Source organism: Salvelinus alpinus, chromosome 20, assembly GCF_045679555.1.
Source record: "Salvelinus alpinus chromosome 20, SLU_Salpinus.1, whole genome shotgun sequence".
In the NCBI taxonomy this organism is placed as follows: Eukaryota; Metazoa; Chordata; class Actinopteri; order Salmoniformes; family Salmonidae; genus Salvelinus; species Salvelinus alpinus.
In genome coordinates this window covers 26,398,852-26,425,165 of record NC_092105.1, presented here as the reverse complement: position 1 = coordinate 26,425,165, position 26,314 = coordinate 26,398,852, and the positions used below count along the sequence as shown (strand labels likewise).

The window sequence follows — 26,314 nt, the reverse complement described above, 5'->3', positions numbered from 1 at the left end:
TTTCTCTTCCTCCCTCCTCCTGCTCCATCCCTCTATCTTTATCAGTCCATCCCTCCCTCACCTCCTGTCTGGTCACGTCCATGTTCCAGATGACGATGCCTCCATCTGAGCTGCAGGAAATCAGTTGACGTGTGTGTGGCGCATAGCACAGGCCCTGGACCTTATCACTGCATAGTTAACACACACACACACACACGGATGCAGTATATAAAGCTTGATTTGATGATTACATTTCATACATTCTATCCACAAGTGCTCTCGGTTTTCCATTTTGCGGACTCAGACACCTTCTCCAACTGCATGACTATACATGTATCAGCCTAAAGTTATGGATCATTACTTAACAGAAACACCCCTTAGGAGACTACTAGAGGCATTTCAACAGTTTCTAAGACTGTATCATCCAGATGAATACATTGGGGTTTTAATACTACATTGGGATTACATTTGAAGACTATATTGGACGACCATGTTGACGTTCAGTGTGCAAGTCTTACTTGTGTCCCTGCAGTTCTATGGCGGTGCCTTTGCGTCCCCCGATGTCCCACATGATGATGGAGTGATCTGAGCTGCCAGAGAACAACACTCTCTGGGCCGGGTCCCAACACAGTGCCGTCACGTTGCCTAGAGACAGCAGAACACTTAACACACATTCTTTAGATCGTACTGGAGATAACAAACATTCCCAGCCACTGGATCTTTAACTTGACCTGGTCAAGGCTGCACCAAGTGGAACAAACTAAAGAAACAAACTAAAACGGCTCACTGAGTTTCTACTTCTTGGTAAGACAGCAAATGCACATCCACCCCCCCCCATAACAGAAGGACAACTTGATTATTTACTTGTAATTTTAAAATATGCTGCAAATTCATCACGTCAAATATAAGCCAGTACACCAGGCACCAAATATTATCTATTGTCCTCTTAACACCCACTCCCGTCCTGTAGCTCTTCCACCATCCCATGTACATACAACTGTTTATTATTGTGAAGTTAAATTACCACCAAAAAGTAAGAAAGAGCAGAAAAGTAGGGTCAAAATAAAAAAGTGGAGAAAGAGAAAAATGATTTAAAGAAAATAGGGAGAAGTCAAAACAGGACAAAACAAGAGACGACCAGACGGGACAGGAGGGGAAAACAAAGTACCAGACTAGTGGATAAGTTGCCAGTTAGAAGAGATATAATAATTAGGTAGGAAGTGCCATATTTGGGGTTGCCTGGGGGCAGTGTCGGATATAAATGGTTCCAAGATTGTGTAAAAGTCCTTCAGTTTGTTATTTAGTTTGAAGATGGATATCTCCAGGGAGGCTAGGTCAGACCATAAACTAAGCCAGTGTATGGTTGAAACATTGGATCTGCTTTTCGAGTTGAACAGTATCCCTTTATTTCAGATTGTTAATGAGATCAAAATAGTCATTAGAAGAAACACAGGGGTCGTCATCATCAAAATAGTGTAGTATACAGAGTGAAGGGGATGAAAACATAGTGTAGTATACAGAGTGAAGGGGATGAAAACATAGTGTAGTATACAGAGTGAAGGGGATGAAAACATAGTGTAGTATACAGAGTGAAGGGGATGAAAACATAGTGTAGTATACAGAGTGAAGGGGATGAAAACATAGTGTAGTATACAGAGTGAAGGGGATGAAAACATAGTGTAGTATACAGAGTGAAGGGGATGAAAACATAGTGTAGTATACAGAGTGAAGGGGATGAAAACATAGTGTAGTATACAGAGTGAAGGGGATGAAAACATAGTGTAGTATACAGAGTGAAGGGGATGAAAACATAGTGTAGTATACAGAGTGAAGGGGATGAAAACATAGTGTAGTATACAGAGTGAAGGGGATGAAAACATAGTGTAGTATACAGAGTGAAGGGGATGAAAACAGTGTAGTATACAGAGTGAAGGGGATGAAAACATAGTGTAGTATACAGAGTGAAGGGGATGAAAACATGGTGTAGTATACAGAGTGAAGGGGATGAAAACATAGTGTAGTATACAGAGTGAAGGGGATGAAAACATAGTGTAGTATACAGAGTGAAGGGGATGAAAACATAGTGTAGTATACAGAGTGAAGGGGATGAAAACATAGTGTAGTATACAGAGTGAAGGGGATGAAAACATAGTGTAGTATACAGAGTGAAGGGGATGAAAACATAGTGTAGTATACAGAGTGAAGGGGATGAAAACATAGTGTAGTATACAGAGTGAAGGGGATGAAAACATAGTGTAGTATACAGAGTGAAGGGGATGAAAACATAGTGTAGTATACAGAGTGAAGGGGATGAAAACATAGTAATATGGAGGATGACAGACAATGCTGAGAACTTGTTTCCAGTAATCCTCAATGATGGGACAAAGCCAGAACGCAGTCTTTTCTTTTTGGCAGAAAAGACACACAAGCGAATCAACAAGCCCCATCAGCCACCAAGTTCCATAGATATTGTGGAATTTATGTAGGACTTCATACTGGATAAGTTTAATTTTCTTATTACATGAGATGCTGTGGGCGGTGGTAAATACTTTCTTCTGGGCTTCCCTGTTAAGGGAGATGTCCAAATCGCTGGTTCCATTTCTCTAGGGAGGATAGAGCATCACCTACTCCTGTCAGTTTTTTAAACATTTTGGAAGTAATATTTATTGAACTCCGGTTGGCTAAGAGCAATCGGCTTAGCTCTGAGATACGTTGTTGCTTCGGATTGAATTGCAATTTAGATTTAAGTAGCTGTTTAATCTGTAGGTACTGAACACTTGAGGAGCTATTCAAATGATTCATTTTCTGTATCTATACTGAACAAAAATATAAAACGCAACAATGTCAACGATTTTACTGAGTTATAGTTCATAGAAGGAAATGAGTAAATTGAAATAAATTAATTAGGCCCTAATCAATAGATGTCATGACTGGGCAGGGGCGCAGCCATGGGGAGCCAGGCCCACCCTATCAGAATGAGTTTTTCCCCACAAAAGGGCTTTATTAGAGACAGAAATAGTCCTCAGTTTTATCAGCTGACCGGGTGGATGGTTTCAGACGATCCTGCATGTGAAGAAGCCGAATGTGGGGGTCCTGGGCTGGTTACATGAGGTCTGCGGTTATGAGGCCAGTTGAACATACTGCAAAATTCTCTAAAACGGCGTTGGAGGTGCGATACGGTAGAGAAATTAACATTAAATTCTATAGCAACAGCTCTGGTGGACATTCCTGAAGTCAGCATGCCAATTGCATGCTCCCTCAAAACCTGGAGACATCTGTGGCATTGTGTTGTGTGACAAAACTTCACATTTTAGTGGCCTTTTATTGTCCCCAGTACAAGGTACACCTGTGTAACGATCATGCTGTTTAATCATCTTATTGATATGCCACACCGGTCAGGTGGATGGATTATCTTGGCAAAGGAGAAATGCTCACTAACAGGGATGTAAACAAATTTGGGCTCACAATTTGAGAGAAATTAGCTTTTTGTGAGTATGGAAAACTTCTCGGATCTTTAATTTCAGTTCATGAAACATGGGACCAACACTTTACATGTTGCGTTTATATTTTAGTTCAGTACTTAAATTAAATGTCCTTTATCAAGTAACTGGTGGATGCTTGTCCATGCTTCCAGTGTATTTAATGTGAAGGGATTGGAAAAGGGCAGTTTTTCAACAGATTGAAAAATATAGGGAAGATCTTGAATTTTAAGTGGTTTTACGCAGGAGTCTTCTATATCAATCCAGGAAGGTGAGTTTACACTTATATAATTGAGCCATTTGGCTATGTTATTAATTTCAAAGGCCAAATAATAATTTAGAAAGTCTGGTGCTGCTAGTCTGCCTTTGGGTTTACAGTATTGTAATATAGTAAGTTTAATTCTCGCCTTTCTCTGTCTCCAATAAAATCTTGAGATTTTATGAATGGTTAAGGGTATCAAACCATTTCTGTGGGGGGGATACTGGAATCATTTTAAATGTATTAATACGACCGGCAAGAGACAGAGGAAGAGGTCCATCTTTCGAGATCTTCTTTGACCAATTTCAATAGTTGAGGGAAATTATATTCAAACAATTTATCTAGCCTGTGTGGTACTTAATTTAATTAAGTTGGAGTCTGGCCTGTAATAGTCGCTTAGGAATATCATTGGTTTGAATGGATGCAAGGAGGGTATCAAGAGCATTGACATTTTTCTCAAGTTCCTATTTTATTTTCCTTCTTTGCTGAGCAGAATGAGAATTTTTACTCTAAGTACAACTTTAGCAGTTTCCCAGATTAGCATTGGAAATTTGGGACATCAAAGATGCATTACCGATGGAAAGGTCTATACGGGAATACGTTTTATGATGAGGTGAGAAATAGGTATACTCTCTCTTGTCTGGATTGAAGTGAAGCCAAATATCCACCATACCTTGTTCTATCATGTATCCTTTAATGGTCCTGTGGCGCTTGTTGAATGCATGTGCCATGGGACCTGTCAACTAGTGGGTCAAGAACAGTGTTAAAGTCCACAATTTAGAATTCTTGTAAATGCTTGAAGATTAAATACAAAAATTGAGGACAGCCAGTATTGGGACCATATAAATTCAGTATGGTGTATGATTGATTGTACCATGAATTAAGATGAAGCGCCCTTCAGTCTTTAAAAAAAATACATGAGTTTAAATAGTGTTTATTTTTTGAGGATGGCAACCCCTCTGCTCTTGGGAGTTAAAGGAAGAATAGTAAAATTGGCCTATTCACTTTGTGTGTAATTTTTCATGTTCAAAGTCAGTTAGATGTGTTTCTTGTAATAAACATATCTGACTTGAACTGCCTGAGAGGGGAGAGGATTCTCAACCATTTTTTGGGGGGTGAATTTATTCCTCTAAAGTTCCAAGAGGATGCAGTTAGAGTTGCATCACTCAGTTTAGGTTGGCATTCAAATATATGTGGTATTAATACAGTATTATACATGTCTATGATCGTCAATGTAAATGTTGCTGAGAATATGGCATACCAGGGATCCCATTAATCTAACAGGCAGTTTGATCAGGCAGCAGCTAGAGAGTAAGACAAAAAGGATCGACCTTCGAAACATATAACGCACAACTAATGACATACACATTCAGTAAGCAGGACAACAGAAAACAAATACAATGATGCATTGAATGAATGTTGAAAAAACTTAAAGTGAATTGCCTCAGGCCACTGGGGGTTTACGCTCATGTAAATGATGTGAAATGGCTAGCTAGTTAGCGGGTACGCGCTAATAGCGTTTCAATCAGTTACGTCACTTGCTCTGAAACCTAGAAGTAGTGGTTCCCCTTGCTCTGCAAGGGCCACGGCCTTTGTGGAGCGATGGGTAACGATGCTTCGTGGGCGACCGTTGTTGATGTGTGCAGAGGGTCCCTGGTTCGCGCCCGAGTTCGGGGCGAGGGGACGGTTTAAAGTTATACTGTTACATTGATGCTGTTGACCCGGATCACTGGTTGCTGCGGAAAAGGAGGAGGTTGAAAGGGGGGTGAGTGTAACGGATGTGAAATGGCTAGCTAGTTAGCGGGTACGCGCTAATAGCGTTTCAATCCGTTACGTCACTTGCTCTGAAACCTAGAAGTAGTGGTTCCCCTTGCTCTGCAAGGGCCGCGGCTTTTGTGGAGCGATGGGTAACGACGTTCTGCTGCCTGCAACATCCTCCAGCATGACCGGTTTGGCGGTGGGTCAGTCATGGTGTGGGGTGGCATTTCTTTGGGGGACCGCACAGCCCTCCATGTGCTCGCCAGAGGTAGCCTGACTGCCATCAGGTACCGAGATGAGATCCTCAGACCCTTTGTGAGACCATATGCTGGTGCGGTTGGCCCTGGGTTCCTCCTAATGCAAGACAATGCTAGACCTCATGTGGCTGGAGTGTGTCAGCAGTTCCTGCAAGAGGAAGGCATTGATGCTATGGACTGGCCCGCCCGTTCCCCAGACCTGAATCCAATTGAGCACATCTGGGACATCATGTCTCGCTCCATCCACCAAAGCCACGTTGCACCACAGACTGTCCAGGAGTTGGCGGATGCTTTAGTCAAGGTCTGGGAGGAGATCCCTCAGGAGACCATCCGCCACCTCATCAGGAGCATGCCCAGGCGTTGTAGGGAGGTCATACAGGCACGTGGAGGCCACACACACTACTGAGCCTCATTTTGACTTGTTTTAAGGACATTACATCAAAGTTGGATCAGCCTGTAGTGTGGTTTTCCATTTTAATTTTGAGTGTGACTCCAAATCCAGACCTCCATGGGTTGATACATTTCATTTCCATTGATAATTTTTGTGTGATTTTGTTGTCAGCACATTCAACTAAGTAAAGAAAAAAGTATTTAATAAGAATATTTCATTCATTCAGATCTAGGATGTGTTATTTTAGTGTTCCCTTTATTTTTTTGAGCAGTTGTATTAAGTTAAAATAAAAGTGTTCATTCAGTATTGTTGTAATTGTCATTATTATATATATATATAAAATAAAAATCGGCCGATTATTCGGTATCGGCTTTTTTTGGTCCTCCAATAATCGGTATCGGCGTTGAAAAATCATAAATCGGTCGACCTCTACCCTATACAGTGCATTTAAAAAGTATTTTAGACCCCTTGACTTTTTCCACATTTTGTTATGTTATTCTAAAATGTATTAAATTATTTTTTCCCTCCTCAATCTACACACAAAAACCCATAATGATAAAGTAAAAACAAAGGAATTGTCCGTAGACTTCCAAGACAGGATTGTGTCGAGGCACAGATGTGGGGAAGGGCACAGAAACATTTATGCAGCATTGAAGGTCCCCAAGAACACAGTGGCCTCATCATTCGTAACTGGAAGAAGTTTGGAACCACAAAGACTCTGTCCTAGAGCTGGCCGCCCGGGCCAAACTGAGCAATCGGGGGAGAAGGGCCTTGGTCAGGGAGGTGACCAAGAACCCGATGGTCACTCTAACAGAGCTCTAGATTCCCTCTGTGGAGATGGGAGAACATTCCAGAAGAACAACCATCTCTGCAGCACTCCACCAATTAGAACTGTATGATAGAGTGGCTAAACAGAAGCCACTCCTCAGTAAAAGGCACATGACAGCCCGCTTGGAGTTTGCCAAAAGTCACCTAAAAACTCTCAGACCATGAGAAACAAGATTTTCTGTTTTGATGAAACCAAGATTGAACTCTTTGGCCTGAATGCCAAGCGTCACGTCTGGAGGAAACCTGGCACCATCTCTACGGTGAAGCATGGTTGTAGCAGCATCATGCTGTGGGGATGTTTTTCAGCAGCAGGGATTGGGAGACTAGTCAGGATCAAGGCAAAGATGAACGGAGCAAATTACAGCGAGATCCTTGATGGAAACATGCTCCAGAGTGCTCAGGACCTCAGACTGGGGCGAAGGTTCACCTTCCAAAAGGTGAACAACACTAAGCACACAGCCAAGACAACGCAAGAGTGACTTCGGAACATCTCTGAATGTCCTTGAGTGGCCCAGCCAGAGACTGGAACCTAATTGATCATCTCTGGAGAGACCTGAAAATAGCTGTCCAGAGCTTGAGAGGATCTGCAGAGAAGAATGGGAGAAACTCCCCAAATACAGGTAGTCCAAGCTTGTAGCGTCATACCCAAGAAGACACGAGGCTGTAATCGCTGCCAAAATGTGCTTTAACAAAGTACTGAGTAAAGCGTCTGAATACTTATGTAAATGTGATATCAGTTTAAAAAAGTATATAAATTAGCAAAAACTGCACTTTTTTTTTTTTTTTTTTTGCTTTGTCATTATGGGGTATTGTGTGTAGATTGATGAGGGGAAAAACGAGTTAATTAATTTTAGAATAAGGCTGTAACCTAACAAAATCTGGAAAAAGTCCAGGGGTTTGAATACTTTCAGAAGGCACTGTATCCTAGCCTACTCTTTCAGGTAATACATTCAATGTATTAGCCTTATGTTGAGCTAATTAATAATGGGTTATGCATTATAAGCTTCTAACTTTTAGCCTCTGTCTCTTGCGCAATACGCAAGCACCTGTGCTGTCACGCCCTGACCTTAGAGATCCTTTTTATGTCTCTATTTTGGTTTGGTCAGGGTGTGAGTTGGGGTGGGTATTCTATGTTCTATTGTTTTGTATTTCTATGTTTTGGCCGGGTAGGGTTCTCAATCAGGGACAGCTGTCTATCGTTGTCTCTGATTGAGAACCATACTTTAGGTAGCCCTTTTTCCCACCTGTCTTTGTGGGAAGTTGACTTTGTTTATGGCACATAGCCTTTAGCTTCACGGTTTGTTTTGTAGTGTTCATTGCTTTGTTCGGCGTCTTTTCTCATAAAATAAAAATGTACGCTTACCACGCTGCACCTTGGTCCAGTTCTTACGACGGCCGTGACATGTGCTCCGCTGGCCTCTCCTTAAAAAACACTCCTTAACTCTTGGAGTCCCATGCAGGAACAGCTACACTAGAATAGCTTGCTGGACATCATTTCTTTAGCATTTCTTATACCAATAGACTATTCGAGGAGAGATGCAAGCTGTTTTTTGCTGAATGTTAAATACAGCAGCCAATAGAACTCATGGGTAGTTTGAAAGAAGAGTGAATGCACGATGGCGGTAGGCTATAGCAGTTATTTATTCAGACCCATAACCATTCAATCTTCGTGAAGAGAAGTGAATGCCTTCTGCATCTAATACTAGTCCTATATTATTCAAAGACCCCATTAGAATGATGAAGATAAGGACAACGAAATGTATTTCATTTAAATGTTGAAAGCAAGGAAGGAATGAAGCAAGAGAGAGAGAAAGGTAGGCTAATAACATTAGAGGAAATATTATGAAAGGTATAAATGAGTCAGCCTATTAATTATACAAATAGGCCTTATTATATTTCAAAATTTAAATCAAATTCACTAGCCTATACTTGTAAATTTGTTGGCAGCGTGTTCTCTTCTACTTTATCATGGTTTGAACAATGTGCGTAATTTCAATCCATATAATTCAGCATGTTAATGTAGGGCTCATAAAATGTATTTAATTACTGGATCATCAGACTCAGGTAGCATCAGGTTTGAATTTTCATGCTGATCAAAGCCCCAATAAAACCCAGACATATTTATATGCTTCATAATGCTTTTGAATGACACTTCCGGTTTTGTTGGGAAATACTTGGTTACCCAGGAGAAAAGTGATTTATTCTCAGGATGGAACATTTGTAAAATATAGGGAAAATATTCAACCCTAATGTGTAACTCTACTGATAAGAGACAGGCCTGGAATAGTGGTGCTGTCAGCAGTTGTCAGTCACACGCTCTTCTGTCAATATAGGAAGTAGGAGATGTGACTATGCTACAACAGCTGACCCCAGATCAAAACATAGGGTTTGTAAATAGCTGTGAGGGCTCATTAGCTCTGTCACTGCTAGCAGGGGATTGAGTGGTCGGAGGGACAGTCAGTAGGTAACAGATCTACATGATTTTTCCAGACCTGGGTTTAAAATAGTATTTGTGTTTTCTTTCAAATATTTAGGGTCACTTTATTTGGTTTCCACTGCGTAATGAACCAATGGAGTAGTCCAAAAAGGGCAACCCCCCCAGCTGGAGTTTTAAGGCTGGTGGAGGATGGGATAGTAGAGGACGAGTGTTGTGTTCCAACGTGGGATGTAGTAGTAGTACCTGTGTGTCCTTTGAAGGTGGTGACCAGACTACAGCTGTCCTGCTCCAGCTTCAGGATGGTCACCTGACCAGAGTGGTCACCCACAAAGGCGTGCCTTGTCTCCACATCAAACCTGGGAGAGGTTGTGTCAAGGACGGTCTCCAGCAAAAACATGACAGTGGCAATGACTGATTTAAAGAGGCAATCTGCAGTTGCTACATTCATTTTTGGCTATATAAATGAATGATATGTACCCATAGATTATTGAAGAATATAACGTACAAATGCCTCATGACCTTAGTTCAACTATCGTACCACATCAGAACTGAAAATAATGAGCTTGTTTGACTCCAATGTTAGTAAATAAAGTAAATGTATTTGTTTTTTAAAGAACATGGTTAAAACTATAATTGTGATATCATCAATGGTCAGTCCTTGCATCCATAGCTCTGTCTATGAATTTGAGAGTAGTTACATTTCTAATCTTTTTACCTAAACATGGGCGGGAAAATACTTTATTGTTTAACTACAGATTGCTACTTTAACTGAACAATTTGCATCTGAGCAACTTCACACACATTTACTATATTCTCAAAGTGTTACCTTGTTGAAACCTACTGGATCTGATCTGAATGTGGTTCATTCTAGTCAGAGAAAGGTTGACTGCATATCCAACAAAAACTAAACATCCCATTTCAGTAAACTTACCACAACAATCAACTGTTCATTAGCTACAAAATCATATATACTTAGTCTCTGAGCTCAAGAGAGTCCTTTCAGTGACCTTCTGAGGGCGCAGCCAGGAACACAGTTCTCCCTGTGACCTGGATACAAGAGGCCAGAACAATTAGTCAGAGAGAAAAAAAGACAAATCTTCTCACTTAGCATAATGTAATTTCTCCTTCTTCTGAAAAAGGTTGCTGTACTAATCTGACCCTAGGCCAACTCAGAACTGTGGCTGTTATGGAGAATTAGCTGGATGACATACTAAAGAAAATACACGTTCCAAGTCGATTTCTTTAAATTTCAACAATTTTGGACAGTGCCTCCTTTAGGTTTGTAATAAGGCAAACAAAGCAAAAAAAATGGCTGCCATATGAATGATGTCAGCTGAAATCCAATGTCGTTTTGCTGTATTTAACATGGGAAGTGTTTATCCCTGGCTTTGAAGAAGCAGTCAGTCTTATGACCTCACAGAGCTGGTTGGTATTGAGTGCCCTCCACAGTGGAGTGGACTCAAACCTTTCCTCTCGCCATTACAGAAAACTCTCTGGACCGTTGCCTTGGTGACCGCATGACTGAAGGCTGTTGTTAGCATCCCCCAATAAGAAAAACTACTTGGACGCTAATCTGGCTCCCTCTCTGGTCTACCCCACAGCGCTTCGTTGTTATAAAAACATACACTTGTTTGAGGTGAAGGAGACAGTCAAAAGCCATTACCACTTGAAATATGTTTTGTGGCTTTACATTTCACTTAAGTATCTGTTAAGATAAAGTGCCTTCAGAAAGTATTCATACCCCATGACTTATTCCACATTGTTGTGTTATAGCCTGAATTCAAAATGGATTAAATGTATTTATTTTTTCCTCGTCCATCTACACACAATACCCCATCAGTTCCAATTGGCTCATTCACCCCCCTCTCCCCTGTAACTATTCCCCAGGTTGTCAACTTACTGGGTAAAATTTTAAGGGTTAAATAAACAGGTGAAAACATGTTTTGACATTTTTGAAAAAGGTACTGAAAATGAAATACAGAAATATCTCATTCACATAAGTATTCACACCCGAGTCAATACATGTTAGTCTGCGTAAGTCTCTAGGAGCTTTGTACAGCTGGGTAGAAAGATATTTGCCCATTCTATTCCAAATACTTCAAGCTCTGTCAAATTGGTTGTTGATCATTGCTAGACATTAGACAACCATTGAAGTCTTGCCATCGATTTTAAAGCAGATGTACAGTACCAGTCAAAAGTTTGGACACACCTACTCATTCAAGAGTTTTTTATTTTAACTATTTATTTTTTTACCTTGTAGAATAATAGTGGATATCAAAAATATGAAATAACATATGGAGTCATGTAGTACCCCAAAGAAGTGTTAAACAAATCAAAATATATTTTATATTTGAGATTCTTCAAAGTAGCCACCCTTTGCCTTGATGACAGCTTTGCACACTCTTGGCATTCTCTCAACCAGCTTCACCTAGAATGCTTTTCCAACATTCTTGAAGGAGTTCCCACATATGCTGAGCACTTGATGGCTGCTTTTCCTTCACTCTGCGGTCCAACGCATCCCAAACCATCTCAATTGGGTTGAGGTCGGGTGATTGTGGAGGACAGGTCATCTGATGCAGCACTCCATCACTCTCCTTCTTGGTCAAATATCCCTTACACAGCCTGGAGGTGTGTTGGTCATTGTCCTGTTGAAAAACAAATGCTAGTCCCACTAAGCACAAACCAGATGGGATGGCATATCACTGCAGAATGCTGTGGTAGCCATGCTGGTTAAGTGTGCTTTGAATTCTAAATAAAATCCCTGACAGTGTCACCAGCAAAGCACCCCCACACCATAACACCTCCTCCTCCATGATTCACGGTGGGAAACACATATGCAGAGATCATCCGTTCACCTACTCTGCGTCTCACAAACACACGGCGGTTGGAACCAAAAATCGCAAATTTGGACTCAGACAAAAGGACAGATTTCCACCGGTTTAATGTCCATTGCGCGTGTTTCTTGCCCCAAGCAAGTCTCAGCTTCTTATTGGGGTCCTTTAGTAGTGGTTTCTTTGCACCAATTCGACCATGAAGGCCTGATTCACGCAGTCTCCTCTGAACAGTTGATGTTGAGATGTGTTTGTTACTTGAACTCTGTGAAGCATTTATTTGGGCTGCAATTTCTGAGGCTGGTAACTCTAATGAACTTATCGTCTGCAGCAGGGGTCTTCCTTTCCTGTGGCGGTCCTCATGAGAAACAGTTTCATCATAACGCTTGATGGTTTTTGCGACTGCACTTGAAGAAACGTTAAAAGTTCTTGACATTTTCCGCATTGACTGACCTTCATGTCTTAAAGTAATGACGGACTGTCGTTTCTCTTAGCTTATTTGAGCTGTTCTTGCCACAATATGGCCACGGTATTTTACCAAATAGCCCTATCTTCTGTATACCACCCCTACCTTGTCACAACACAACTGATTGGCTCAAACACATTAAGGAAAGAAAGAAATTCCACAACGTACTTTTAACAAAGGCACACCTGTTAATTGAAATGCATTCCAGGTGACTACCTCATGAATCTGGTGGAGAGAATGCCAAGAGTGTGTAATGCTGTCATCAAGGCAAAGGGTGACTCAGCCACTCAGGAACATTCACTGTCTTCTTGGTAAGCAAATCGTGTAGATTTGGCCTTGTGTTTTAGGTTATTGTCCTGCTGAAAGGTGAATTAATCTTCCAGTGTCTGGTGGAAAGCAGCCTAAACCAGGTTTTCCTCTAGGATTTTGCCTGTGCTTAGCCCCATTTCTTCTCCCCAGTCTTTAACAATTACAAACATACCCATAACATAGCCACCACTATGCTTGACAATATGGAGAGTGGTACTCAGTCATGTGTTGGATTTGCCCCCAACACAACACTTTGTATTCAGGACAAAAAGCTTTATGCTTTGCCACATTTTTTTCAATATTACATTAGTGACTTGTTGCAAACAGGATGCATGTTTTGGAATAATTACAGATAATTGTATGTGTGGGGTACAGATGAGATAGTAATTCAAAAGTCATGTTAAAAACTTATTGCACACAGGAGTGAGTCCATGCAATTTGTGAGATATTATTAAGCACATTTTTACTCCTGTACATATTTAGGCCTGCCATAACAAAGGGGTTGAATACTTATTGACTCAAGACATTTCAGCTTTTCATTTTTAATTCATTTCTAAACATTTAAAAAAAAACATTATTCCACTGACATTATAGGGTATTGTGTAGGCAGGGATTTTTATTTTATTTAATACATTTTAAATTCAGGCTGTAACAACAAAATGTGGAAAAAGTAAAGGGGTGTGAATACTTTGAAGGCATTGTACAGTCGTGGCCAAAAGTTTTGAGAATGACACAAATATTAATTTCCACAAAGTTTGCTGCTTCAGTGTCTTCAGATATTTTTGCCAGATGTTACTATGGAATACTGAAGTACAATTACAAGCATTTCATAAGTGTCAAAGGCTTTTATTGACAATTATATGAAGTTGTTGCAAAGAGTCAATATTTGCAGTGTTGACCCTTCTTTTTCAAGACCTCTGCAATCCGCCCTGGCATGCTGTCAATTAACTTCTGGGCCACATCCTGACTGACGGCAGCCCATTCTTGCATAATCAATGCTTGGAGTTTGTCAGAATTTGTGGGTTTTTGTTTGTCCACCCGCCTCTTGAGGATTGACCACAAGTTCTCAATGGAATTAAGGTCGGGGGAGTATCCTGGCCATGGACCCAAAATATCTATGTTTTGTTCCCCGAGCCACTTAGTTATCACTTTTGCATTATGGCAAGGTGCTCCATCATGCTGGAAAAGGCATTGTTCGTCGCCAAACTGTTCCTGGATGGTTGGGAGAAGTTGCTCTCGGAGGATGTGTTGGTACCATTCTTTATTCATGGCTGTGTTCTTAGGCAAAATTGTGAGTGAGACCACTCCCTTGGCTGAGAAGCAACTCCACACATGAATGGTCTCAGGATGCTTTACTGTTGGCATGACACAGGACTGATGGTAGCGCTCACCTTGTCTTCTCCGGACAAGCTTTTTTCCCAGATGCCCCAAACAATCAGAAAGGGGATTCATCAGAGAAAATGACTTTACACCAGTCCTCAGCAGTCCAATCCCTGCACCTTTTGCAGAATATCAGTGTGTCCCTGATGTTTTTCCTGGAGATAAGTGGCTTCTTTGCTGCCCTTCTTGACACCAGTCCATCCTCCAAAAGTCTTCGCCTAATTGTGCGTGCAGATGCACTCACACCTGCCTGCTGCCATTCCTGAGCAAGCTCTGTACTGGTGGTGCCCTGATCCCGCAGCCAAATCAACTTTAGGAGACGGTCCTGGCGCTTGCTGGACTTTCTTGGGCGCCCTGAAGCCTTCACAACAATTGAACCGCTCTCCTTGAAGTTCTTGATGATCCGATAAATGGTTGATTTAGGTGCAATCTTACTGGCAGCAATATCCTTGCCTGTGAAGCCCTTTTTGTGCAAAGCAATGATGACGGCACGTGTTTCCTTGCAGGTAACCATGTTTGACAGAGGAAGAACAATGATTCCAAGCACCACCCTCCTTTTGAAGCTTCCAGTCTGTTATTTGAACTCAATCAGCATGACAGAGTGGTCGCCAGCCTTGTCCTCGTCAACACTCACACCTGTGTTAACGAGAGAATCACTGACATGATGTCAGCTGTTCCTTTTGTGGCAGGGCTGAAATGCAGTGGAAATGTTTTGGGGGGATTCAGTTCATTTGCATGGCAAAGAGAGACTTTGCAATTAATTGCAATTCATCTGATCACTCTTCATAACATTCTGGAGTATATGCAAATTGCCATTATACAAACTGAGGCAGCAGACTTTGAAAATTTATATTTTTGTAATTCTCAAAACTTCTGGCCACAACTGTATGTGGCATAGCAACATCATGTGAATAGCATAGAAAGAGTAGAATAGGTTGTTTCTAACTGATGAAGGATACTGCAGTCCAGAGACCCAGGCGGTGGTGCGGTATAACCCCAGCTGTGTTCCACTCTCAGAGCAGTGCCAGGTGAGGTTCTTGTCCTGTCCTGTACTAAGGACCCACTCCATCTCCAACACAAACAGCACCACTGTCACTTTGCCCTGGTGGGCTAAAAAACACACACACATGAAACACGTCATGATAATAAAACAGTTTTAAAAATACAGGTAAATATGACCAAACATAGTATACAGTAGATGGACTGGTTCTTTGCATCCTCAATCTTAGCTTATTGCTTTTAGAGGTCTTGCAGATAAAACCAAGCAAAGTGCCATGAAGATAAAAAAATCCATTATTTTGACTGGTTTAATCCCTTCCTGCCATTGACCGGAGTCAGCTGAGTCACACAGAGAACACAGCCTGTGTCTACACTTCCCTTCTCACCCTCATAGGTTCTTTCCGGGGTCATCTTGTTGTAGTCTTCAGACAGGATGAACTCCTGAAACACAGGAAGTATGTCACTCACTGGTTTTCCCAATAAGTAGTGCAATATTTATTTCATATGGGACATACTTTTGGGACAAAATTGCCCAGCGCTTAAAATAACCTTACGATGAGCCCTAAGCAAAAAGTGCTTAGCTTTAAAATGATATCCATGTTATTTTTAGACAGGCAATGTATTCTGCAAATAAATCCCATAATCTACACATAATGACAAAGGTTTTACAGCACCCCAGGCCTACACATCCAATGAGATCACCAATTACAAAAATGTGAGGGCAATTATTCTATAACTCGCTTCAATTTCCCAGTGAAACTGCCTGGGTGACCAAGCCATTCCTGAAGATGAAAGCATATTTACTATCCCAGTGTTGATTGATCCACCTAACTGCTTAGCCAATCATGCAAGAGATTACTCAGAGATGCAAACCCTCTGGGAGTATCGATCAGTGCTGGGTGTCTGGAGAAGCAAAGACTCGGTGAAAGATTAACACAGTAGCTACTCAGTGACCCGCTGATGTGAAACCATGACAACCAGCCCCCAATCTGACCCTGGCACTGGGGTACAAGCTTTGGTAGCCATATGCGTGTCAGGATTGAGGCTGGATGCTAAGTAGAAAAGTATGTAACGCCCATTCTTGAGTGTATGTTAAAACTACAGAAAATGTCACTTACAGAGATGGTTCCATTCTCCATTCCCACAGACAGCCTCCTGGTCTCTGGGTTAAAGGACATACAGGAGCATGAAGCTACAAAAAGAAAGAAATGACAAGTCTAAGAAAAGTTGGTGTGTATATAAGTGTGTGGGGGCAAAAAGGCACCCAGCAGGGCGTTACAATGAAATATATCCTAACCGGTTGTGTACTTTATTAAAACGAACAGATGCTAAAACAGATTCCATACAGACAGAATAGCTAACGACAGCTCACAAAATGAGGCCAATGGAGTTGCTAGGCCTAGATGCTTAACTCCATGCATGCATAAGTAGCTAATGAGAGATGAGTACTAACCTGGCATAGTGTGATAGATGCTGGGCCAGTACTGGCCACTGTCTCTCTTCAACCATATCCGGATCGTCCTGCGGGTCAGATGCAAACTTTGGTAACGATATTACGGTAAAATCTACCTTAGGTTTTTATGCGACCACGTTTCCCAAAAACTCTTAAATATCTGCTCCGAATTAATATTCAAAAGATGTCTGCAGAAAGAATGGGGTGTCAGCTATAACATGGCACCTTGAGTTTGGGGGAAAAAAACAGCAATTTTGTTGAAGTGGATTTAGACCCGGTAACGAAATTGCATCATGGGTCCCTGATCTGTACTACACAGAAACTCATATTTACAGATCATCACCGATCCGCCACCAAATTTCACAGTGGGTGCGAGACACTGTGGCTTGTAGGTCTCTCCAGGTCTCGCACCCACGGTGAAATTTGGTGGAGGATCGGTGATGATCTGGGGGTGCTTCAGCAAGGCTGGAATCGGGCAGATTTGTCTTTGTGAAGGACACATGAATCAAGCCACGTACAAGGTTGTCCTGGAAGAAAACGTGCTTCTTTCTGCTTTGACAATGTTCCCCAACTCTGAGGATTGGTTTTTCCAGCAGGACAATGCTCCATGCCACACAGCCAGGTCAATCAAGGTGTGGATGGAGGACCACCATATCAAGACCCTGTCATGGCCAGCCCAATTTCCAGACCTGAACTCCATTGAAAACCTCTGGAATGTGATCAAGAGGAAGATGAATGGTCACAAGCCATTAAACATAGCCGAGCTTCTTGAATTTTTGCACCAGAAGTGGCATAGTCACCCAACATCAATGAGAAAGACTGGTGGAGAGTATGCCAAGACGCATGAAAGCTGTGATTGGAATAACCCTGATTTTCACCAAATATTAATTTCTGAACTCTTCCTAAGTTAAAACATTAGTATTGTGTTTGAAAATGAATATAAACGTATTTTCTTTGCATTATTCGAGGTCTGACAACACCATATTTTTGTTATTTTGACAAGTTGTCATTTTCTGCAAATAAATGTTCTAAATGACAATATTTATTTGGAATTTGGGAGAAATGTTGTCAGTAGTTTATCCAAACACATACCTATAAATAGAAAAACCAGAGAAACTGATAATTTTGCAGTGGTCTCTTAATTTTTTCCAGAGCTGTATGTGAAAATGGAGCGTTTTCTATGTTTTGTGGAAAAAATGAGGGGAATATAAGTGTTAACAATTTCATCCTGTTATTTTAACCAATTAGAGTAGGCATTGCCTACTAAATTGGTTGATTCTGTCATTGGAAACACTTATCTTCCTCTATCTTTTTTAATACCAAACATAGAAATGTGCAATTTTCACATACTGTATAATGTTGGGCTGGTGAGATGATGAATATGAAGTTGAACATTTTTGAAATTTCCCTTTAATAATTCATAAAGAAAATGAACACGAGTAAAATCACAATAACTAATTGATAGGTCTATCATTACTTGTTACTTATGTGACCTTTGAATGACTGGAATGAGCATGAGGTTGAAAATGTGGGAATTTTATTACACACTAGAGAGAGATGACCAGTGGGCTTTCATGTCAGCTGACTGACAAGCCCGGTTGTTTTTATACAACGTTTGCATGACAGTATATCAGTGGTCGATAAACAGACATACAGTGTAGAAGTCAGGTTTCTGATAAGATACATCTCTCTCTCTGCCTCTCTCAGCGGGGTGACATTGGTACACATCAAGACCAATGTGTACAAGTCTAACGGATCAAAGACACTAGGTGACCATGACCAGCCACAAAGAGCCATGACGACATGCTGCAAATAAAATAAGCTCAAGCTGACTAAACTCCATGGTGTAGGAAGTTTTTGATGACCTCAACCAACGGAATTGAGCAGAGACCAGGCTTTGTGGAATTCAGCTTTGGATACAGTGATTTCACCCAAGGTCAATCCTTTTTTTAAATTATTATGAAAATGCTTGTGCCTAATTTTGTCTTCTGTAGTTGCATGCCTTTGTTTGCTGAAATCCATACTTTTTCAATAAATGCTACTCAAATATAGCATCTTGGGAAAAAGATATTTGCCCTTTCAGATTCTGCATATTTTTTTATACTGAATGTAACCAGATCTTCAACCAAAACCTAATATTTGATAAAGGGAACCTGAGTTTACAAATAAATAAATAAAATAAGTGTTTTTTTCTGTTAACAAATTTCTGCAACACCCAATTTCCCTGTGTGAAAAAGTAATTGCCCCCCTACACTCTCAATAACTGGCTGTTCCACCTTTAGCTGCAATGACTGCAACCAAATGCTTCCTGTAGTTGTTGATCAGTCTTTCACATCACAGTGGAGGAATTTTGGCCCACTCTTGCATGCAGAACTGCTTTAACTAATTTTTGGATTTTCAAGCATGAACTGCTCATTTTAAGTCCTGCCACAACAACTCAATTGGTATTAGGTCTGGACTTTGAATAGGCCATACCAAAACGTTACATTTGTTGCTTTTTAGACATTTACATGTAGACTTGATTGTGTGTTTTGGATCATTGTCTTGCTGAATGACCCAGCTGCGCCTCAACTTCAGCTCACAGACAGACGGCCTGACATTCTCCTGTAGAATTCTCTGATACAGAGCAGAATTCCTGGTTCCTTCTATTAAGGCAAGTCGTCCAGGTCCTGAGGCAGCAAAGCATCCACAAACCATCACACTTGACCATTGGTATGAGGTTCTTACTGTAGAATGCTGTGTTTAGTTTTTGCCAGGCATAAATGGGACCCATGTCATCCAAAAAGTTTACAAAAAAAAAAAAAGCACCTGGACTATTGGAAGAATGTTCTATGGACAGATGACTCAAAAGTATAACTTTTTGGACAATATGGGTTTTGTGGAAAAATATACAGCAATTGATACTGCATTGATTCCATGTGTTATTTCAAAAAGTACAAATAAAGAAAAACCCTTGAATGGAGTAAGTGTCCAAACTTTTGACTGGTACCGTGTGTGTGCTATATATATTATATAAAACATACACAGTTGAAGTCAGAAGTTTACATACACCTTAGCCAAATACATTTAAACTCAGTTTTCACAATTCCTGACATTTAATCCTGGTAAAAATTCCCTGTATAAAGCCAGTTAGGATCACCACTTTATTTTAAGAATGTGAAATATCAGAATAATAGTAGAGAGAATGATTTTTCAGCTTTTATTAATTTCATCACAATCTCAGTGGGTCAGAAGTTTACATACACTCAGTATTTGGTAGCATTGCCTTTAAATTGTTTAACTTGAGTCAAACTTTTCGGGTAGCCTTCCACAAGCTTCCCACAATGTTGGGTGAATTTTGACACATTCCTCCTGACAGAGCTGGTGTAACCGAGTCAGGTTTGTAGGCCTCCTTGCTCGCACACGCTTTTTCAATTTTGCCCACAAATTTTCTATGGAATTGAGGTCAGGGCTTTGTGATGGCCACTTCAATACCTTGACTTTGTTGTCCTTAAGCCATTTTGCCACAACTTTGGAAGTATGCTTGGGGTCATTGTCCATTTGGAAGACCCATTTGCGACCAAGCTTTAACTTCCTGACTGATGTCTTGAGATGTTGCTTCAATATATCCACCTAATTTTCCTTCCCTCATGATGCCATCTATTTTGTGAAGTGCACCAGTCCCTCCTGCAGCAAAGCACCCCCACAACATGATGCTACCACCCTCGTGCTTCACAGTTGGGAGGATGGCTTCTTCCCTCGTGGCTTCTTCCTTGCAGAGCGGCCTTTCAGGTTATGTCGATATAGGACTCGTTTTACTGTTGATATAGATACTTTTGTATCCGTTTCCTCCAGCATCTTCACAAGGTCCTTTGCAGTTGTTCTGGGATTGATTTGCACTTTCCGCACCACAATCGTTCATCTCTAGGAGACAGAACGCGTCTCCTTCCTGAGCGGTATGACGGCTGCGTGGTCCCATAGTGTTTATACTTGTATACTACTGTTTGTACAGATGAACGTGGTACCTTCAGGCGTTTGGAAATTGCTCCCAAGGATGAACCAGACTTGTGGAGGTCTACAATTTTTTTCAGAGGTCTTGGCTGATTTCTTTTGATTTTCCCATGATGTCAAGCAAAGAGGCACTGAGTCTGAAGGTAGGCCTTGAAATACATCCACAGGTACACCTCCAATTGAGTCAAATTATGTCAATTAGCCTATCAGAAGCTTCTAAAGCCATGACATCATTTTCTGGAATTTTCCAATCTGTTTAAAGGCACAGTCAACTTAGTGTATGTAAACTTCTGATCTACTGGAATTGTGATATAGTGAATTATAAGTGAAATAGTCTGTCTGTAAACAGTTGTTGGAAAAATTACTTGTCATGCACAAAGTAGATGTCCTAACCGACGTGCCAAAACTATAGTTTGTTAACAAGAAATTTGTGGAGTGGTTGAAAAACAAGTTTTTATATGACTCCAACCTAAGTGTATGTAAACTTCCGACTTCAACTGTATACACACACACACTAGTCTAAGTGAAGGAGGGGTAAACGGTGGGACAGATGTGAATGATCATTATGCTCAGAGCTTAAATTTATCAATCTACACATTGGTTGTTGTATGACAGTACAGATGCTCATTCTACTTTGTTTGATATTCTCCCCATTGTTATTTATTACTGCATTGTTGGGTTTACAGATTGCAAGAAAGGCATTGCACCGTACTTGTGGACGTGACATTCAAACTTGAAACATGTTTAACAGATATCTTGCTTGTCTGGATGGCCTCTTCTACTCCTCTTCTGACCAATTAGTCTGTATATAATGTAATCACACACACAGTTTAATGTTGTGTGAAAAGCACAGATGCTCATTCTGTTTTAGTTTGATATTAATAGGCATTTTTTTTGCCACTTAAGATATGCACCTACTGTAATGACACCTGCTTGTATGAAATATTATACCTTCGCTGCTAAAACAAAAATTGGGCCAACCAAGAATCTATTTTGGGGAAGTGGTTTGTTGTACACATTTATGAACACCTGCAATCTCACCTTTGCTAGAGTAGATCGGGAAGGTTAGCCGCCACCACACACACTTTGTGTAGCCTAAGGGAGGGGTAAATCTAGTGAGTCTAGCATAGAAGGTGTGGGAGGAGCTGCGAATGGAAATTTCCCCATTGAAAGTCTATGGCCTTTGGAATGCATTAAATTGTATGCATATTTTGCTATGGTTTAAAAAGTAGAAATAGTATCAAAAATATTTTGTCAGATAATCTAGTCTGAAGTAGTCAGTAATGTTAGCTTGGTGTCTCTAGCTTAAAGTTTTTTGAGCAGCGGTGGGCAAAAGAAAAATAATATGAGTATGTTGACTCAAATTACATAAGAGTTGCTGTTATAAACACACTAAAACCCTAAAAGTATTACCTCTGGTTAGTTCAGTAGCATATGTGTGTGATTAAATGCATTAGATCAAAATAAATAACTTGAATGTCAATGATTTATTGTGTACAACATGAAATTTGCATAAATTAACAGCTAATTTGCATATTACATGACAATGTGCACATTTCATTTATTTATCCTTTATTTAACCAGGCAGGTCAGTTAAGAACAAATTCTTATGTACAGTGACAGCCTACCCAAGCCAAACCCAGATGACGCTGGGCCAATTGTGCGCCGCCCTATGGGACTCTCAATCACGGCCGGATGTGATACAGCCTGGATTCGAACCAGGTACCAGGTCTTGCAATGAGATGCAGTGCCTTAGACCACTGCACCATTTGGAAGCCCAAATGCATACATATATGTGTTTAATCCCAATTAATTTTAAAATGCACATTGTATAACCCTGAATGTCATTTTGATAGGAAATTCATATCCTGAAATGTTTGTTAGTTAATCTGAGCCCACCTGTGTCATTTTGGTGCCATTTTTGTTAAACACTTTCTCTAGCGACCTTCGACCCAGAATTCAGACACACAAATTGTATTATCACAGCAATGGTAAGATTTTCTTCAACTGTATTATTGACTGTATCTTTTGTTTATTCCATGTGTAACTCTGTGTTGTTGTATGTGTCGAACTGCTTTGCTTTATTCTTGGCCAGGTCGCAGTTGTAAATAAACTTGTTCTCAACTTGCCTACCTGGCTAAATAAAGGTGAAATAAATTACATGCATGAAGCAAAGTGTACTATGCTTCTGAGATTCTGTTGTATCATTGGGTATGCTCAGTTCAAGCGATGTTCATTTTACCCCCCCAACACCCTACTACAGAGGACAAACATAAGAACAAGGTAAGCGTTATATATATATATATATATAAAGTATTAACCTTTACCGAATCGATGTCGTCGAAACTGAATTACACAAAGCCTGGTCTCTGCTCAGCTCAGTTTGTGGAGTTAATAAGAAATGTTATTCACCATGGAGTTGAGTTTAGTCAGCTAACGTCACATAAATAAACTAGAGCAATGACCGAGCGGTCTGTTCAGAGGGAAAACCCACTGAGCGATAGGGATCTTCTAGCATCAGTAGCGACATGTTTGCATAGAAATTGTGCAAAATGCATGTAACATTGTAAGGTTAGCTAGTCACATATTTGAAAACATGGCCTCATAAAAGGGTATAGTAAAGCAGTATCATCCTACCTGTCATCAGACACGCTGATCACCCCGTCCTCCTTTGGAATTATAACCGCCGTGTTCACAACATCTTGGGAAGCCTCGATTTTATTGAGCAGAACAGGCGTCCGAGTCTGCGGTTTGGGTTGTATTTCTGCCGCCATGCTGGAGGTATAGCTCCTTCGCCAGTTTTGGCTCTCCGTAACATAACACCCTAGTCGAGCCGCATAGGTATTCTAGGTTGTAGTAGCTAGAAACTGTTTGAACACAGCGACCCGTGTGTTGCAACAGCCAAAGATGCTGCTAGTCAGCTGACAAGACATTCACCTACTACGACGCCCATGTTCGAATCATAGACATGCGCGAAAAAACTAGAACGCAAGGCTACCGGAAGTTGCAATATTATGAATGTTTTACTTGTTACTGTATATACAAATGATTAAAACAAAATAGAAATCAGCACATACCGATGAAATCACATCAGTTATGTGATATTCATCATTCTTACTATGTAAACAGTTCTGCAAAAAAATGCTAAACAGAGAGCAATATTAATGGCGTATTTTTGTAGGCACTAACGGAGGCAGGCTAACATTTGCAATGGCTCATAGGTCAAAGCAATGACGTTTCAAAGCCTATGGGGAAATGCAAAGCCGGAGGTATTTAGCTCCTTCGTAACATAACACCCTAGTAGAGCCGCATAAGTGTTCGAGGTTGTAGTAGCTAGCAAGCTAGAAACTGTTTGAACACAGCGACTCGTGTGTTGTAACAGCCAAAGATGCTGCTAGTCAGCTGACAGGACATTGAACAACGACGCCCATGTTCGAGCCATAGATATCGAATGTAAAGGCTACCGGAAAATCAATATTATAAAAGTTTTACTTGTTACTGTATTTGCAAATAGTACAAATTATTAAAATGATCACATACTGATGAAATCACATCAGTTATGTGATATTCAGCATCCCTACTATGTAAACAATTCTGCAAAAAAATGCTAAATAGAGAGCAAGATTATTGGCGTATTTTTGTAGGCACTAACGGAGGTAGGCTAACTCCGTCTGCCATGGTCAAAGCAATGACATATGACATTTCAAAGCCTATGGGGAAATGAATGGGGGTTTTGTAGGGTTTTTGGATAAACGCCGAAAATAATGTCAGTGTTAAACACAGGCTTAGGAGATCTTATACGTTTTGATCTATGAGATAATCTTCATCAGCTAACATCACTTTTTGTGAATTTTGAAGCATTTATGTAATCAAAACAAGCACAAAGGATTCATAAAGGTCATGTTAACTGAATGCTATTGTCTCATATAAAACAAAACGTATAAAATCTCCTAAGCCTGCAGTTAACCTCAAACCTAATTTCTGGTGATTATCCCAAAACTCCATTATTTTCCCATTAATTTCACCTATAGGAATGTTCAACGAACCAGAGGTAGAAAATGCTAACTAATTTCCGTTTTTTAGGACTACAAGCTGGCAAGGTCTATTGATTGGCTTGAATAAAACATTTCTGAATAAATTAGGCTAAGCAGCTGCAGTATTATTATCCCATTGAAATAACTAAAAATATGAAATTTGAAAATTATGCACAAAAGAGAACATCACAATCGTATGGTAATGAGGAAACCTTCAAAATAAAATCTAGCATTTCATCACATTGCAATACTGATATTGCATTTTAATCAATGGCCACTTTTTTAAGACCAGTAATGAAAGTTACAATGTTGAGACTGGTATGTTGATAATATTGGGCTGTAGAGGAAACATCTGTCTTAGCTAAAGTGGGGTGGAAATTATTCAGTATGGTCTCTAGTTCTAACCAAATATGTTTTTAAAATTATATACGTGTATATTTATTTTTTTACAAAGACATATGTTGTTGTTTTTTAGTGGGACTGTGTGGCAAGGCCTGCTGCGGCTTTATACTCCGCCCCCTCCATTGCCCCAATGTAATACTGTATATGGAATACATATTGGGCTGTAGAGAAAAAACCTTACTACCTATCCCAGCTAAAGTGTGGGTCTCTACTAACCAAATATGTTTTGTTTTTGAGGGGGACCGTGAACTGTGTCATACATATCCAGCAGTACTCCGTACTCTGCTCCCTCCATTGCCCCCAATGCAATACACATATGGAATAGGCTACATGGGTTGTAGAGAAAAAACGTTACTAACTATAGCTAGGTTTCCATCCAATTGGCGACAGATTTTCATGCAAATATTGTAAAATCTACATAAAAAAGAGCACTTTCTCACCAGAAACCACGTTTCCATCCAGTTTTTATGTGGGTAGTCATACCCTATATAAAGAAAATAATGACAGCTGTGATGAACAGGTCGTTTTGGTACAATAAATGCAGACAGATAATTTTTACATTCCAAGGTAAACAAGGTGACTTTTCACAGAGTACACCTACTTGGAGCTCGGATCGACAAGGCCAAGGGTTCCAGACCTATCATCAAAAAATTTGAACACTACCAACAAAAGGAGCTAAAAGGGACCAAATTCTGTCTCAATTAACAATTTCCACAGGAGATAAACGAACGTCGCAAGAGACTGTATCCTGTACAGAGGCAACAGAGGGAGAGGGGTAAGCGTGCCTGCCTCATTGTGGACAAACTCTTTATAAATGGACAGCTATTCTGAGACAGCTCCATAACACCATGGCTGTACTAAATTCTACAGTGACTTCAGGTTACGAAAAAAAAAAGAATGTTAACTGTAAAAATGTGAACACTATGAAGTTGATATGAACACACACACACTCAATTACATGCTCGCTTACACATACGGACTTATACATACACATACACACCTGATCTCTCTCTCTTTCTCTCCCTCTCTCCCCTCTCTCTATTGCCGAGAAGTTTTCTATAA

General features: G+C 40.4%; 1 protein-coding gene across 3 annotated transcripts in view; it reads right to left on the bottom strand.

Annotated features, from left to right (window-relative positions):
* Positions 1–23,790, bottom strand: part of LOC139546580 (WD repeat and FYVE domain-containing protein 2) — a 28,699-nt gene extending 4,909 nt beyond the window's left edge. For all 3 annotated transcript variants that reach the window (XM_071355123.1, XM_071355124.1, XM_071355125.1), the window contains exons 1-8: positions 23,454–23,790; positions 16,827–16,894; positions 16,492–16,565; positions 15,760–15,814; positions 15,334–15,484; positions 9,632–9,744; positions 498–624; positions 62–167 (exon numbers count right to left, since the gene is read on the bottom strand). In XM_071355123.1, the coding sequence (XP_071211224.1) occupies positions 62–167; positions 498–624; positions 9,632–9,744; positions 15,334–15,484; positions 15,760–15,814; positions 16,492–16,565; positions 16,827–16,894; positions 23,454–23,590 (831 nt within the window). In that variant the 5' untranslated portion in view covers positions 23,591–23,790. The remainder of the gene's footprint in view (positions 1–61; positions 168–497; positions 625–9,631; positions 9,745–15,333; positions 15,485–15,759; positions 15,815–16,491; positions 16,566–16,826; positions 16,895–23,453) is intronic.
* Between the last annotated feature and the right edge of the window lie 2,524 nt (positions 23,791–26,314).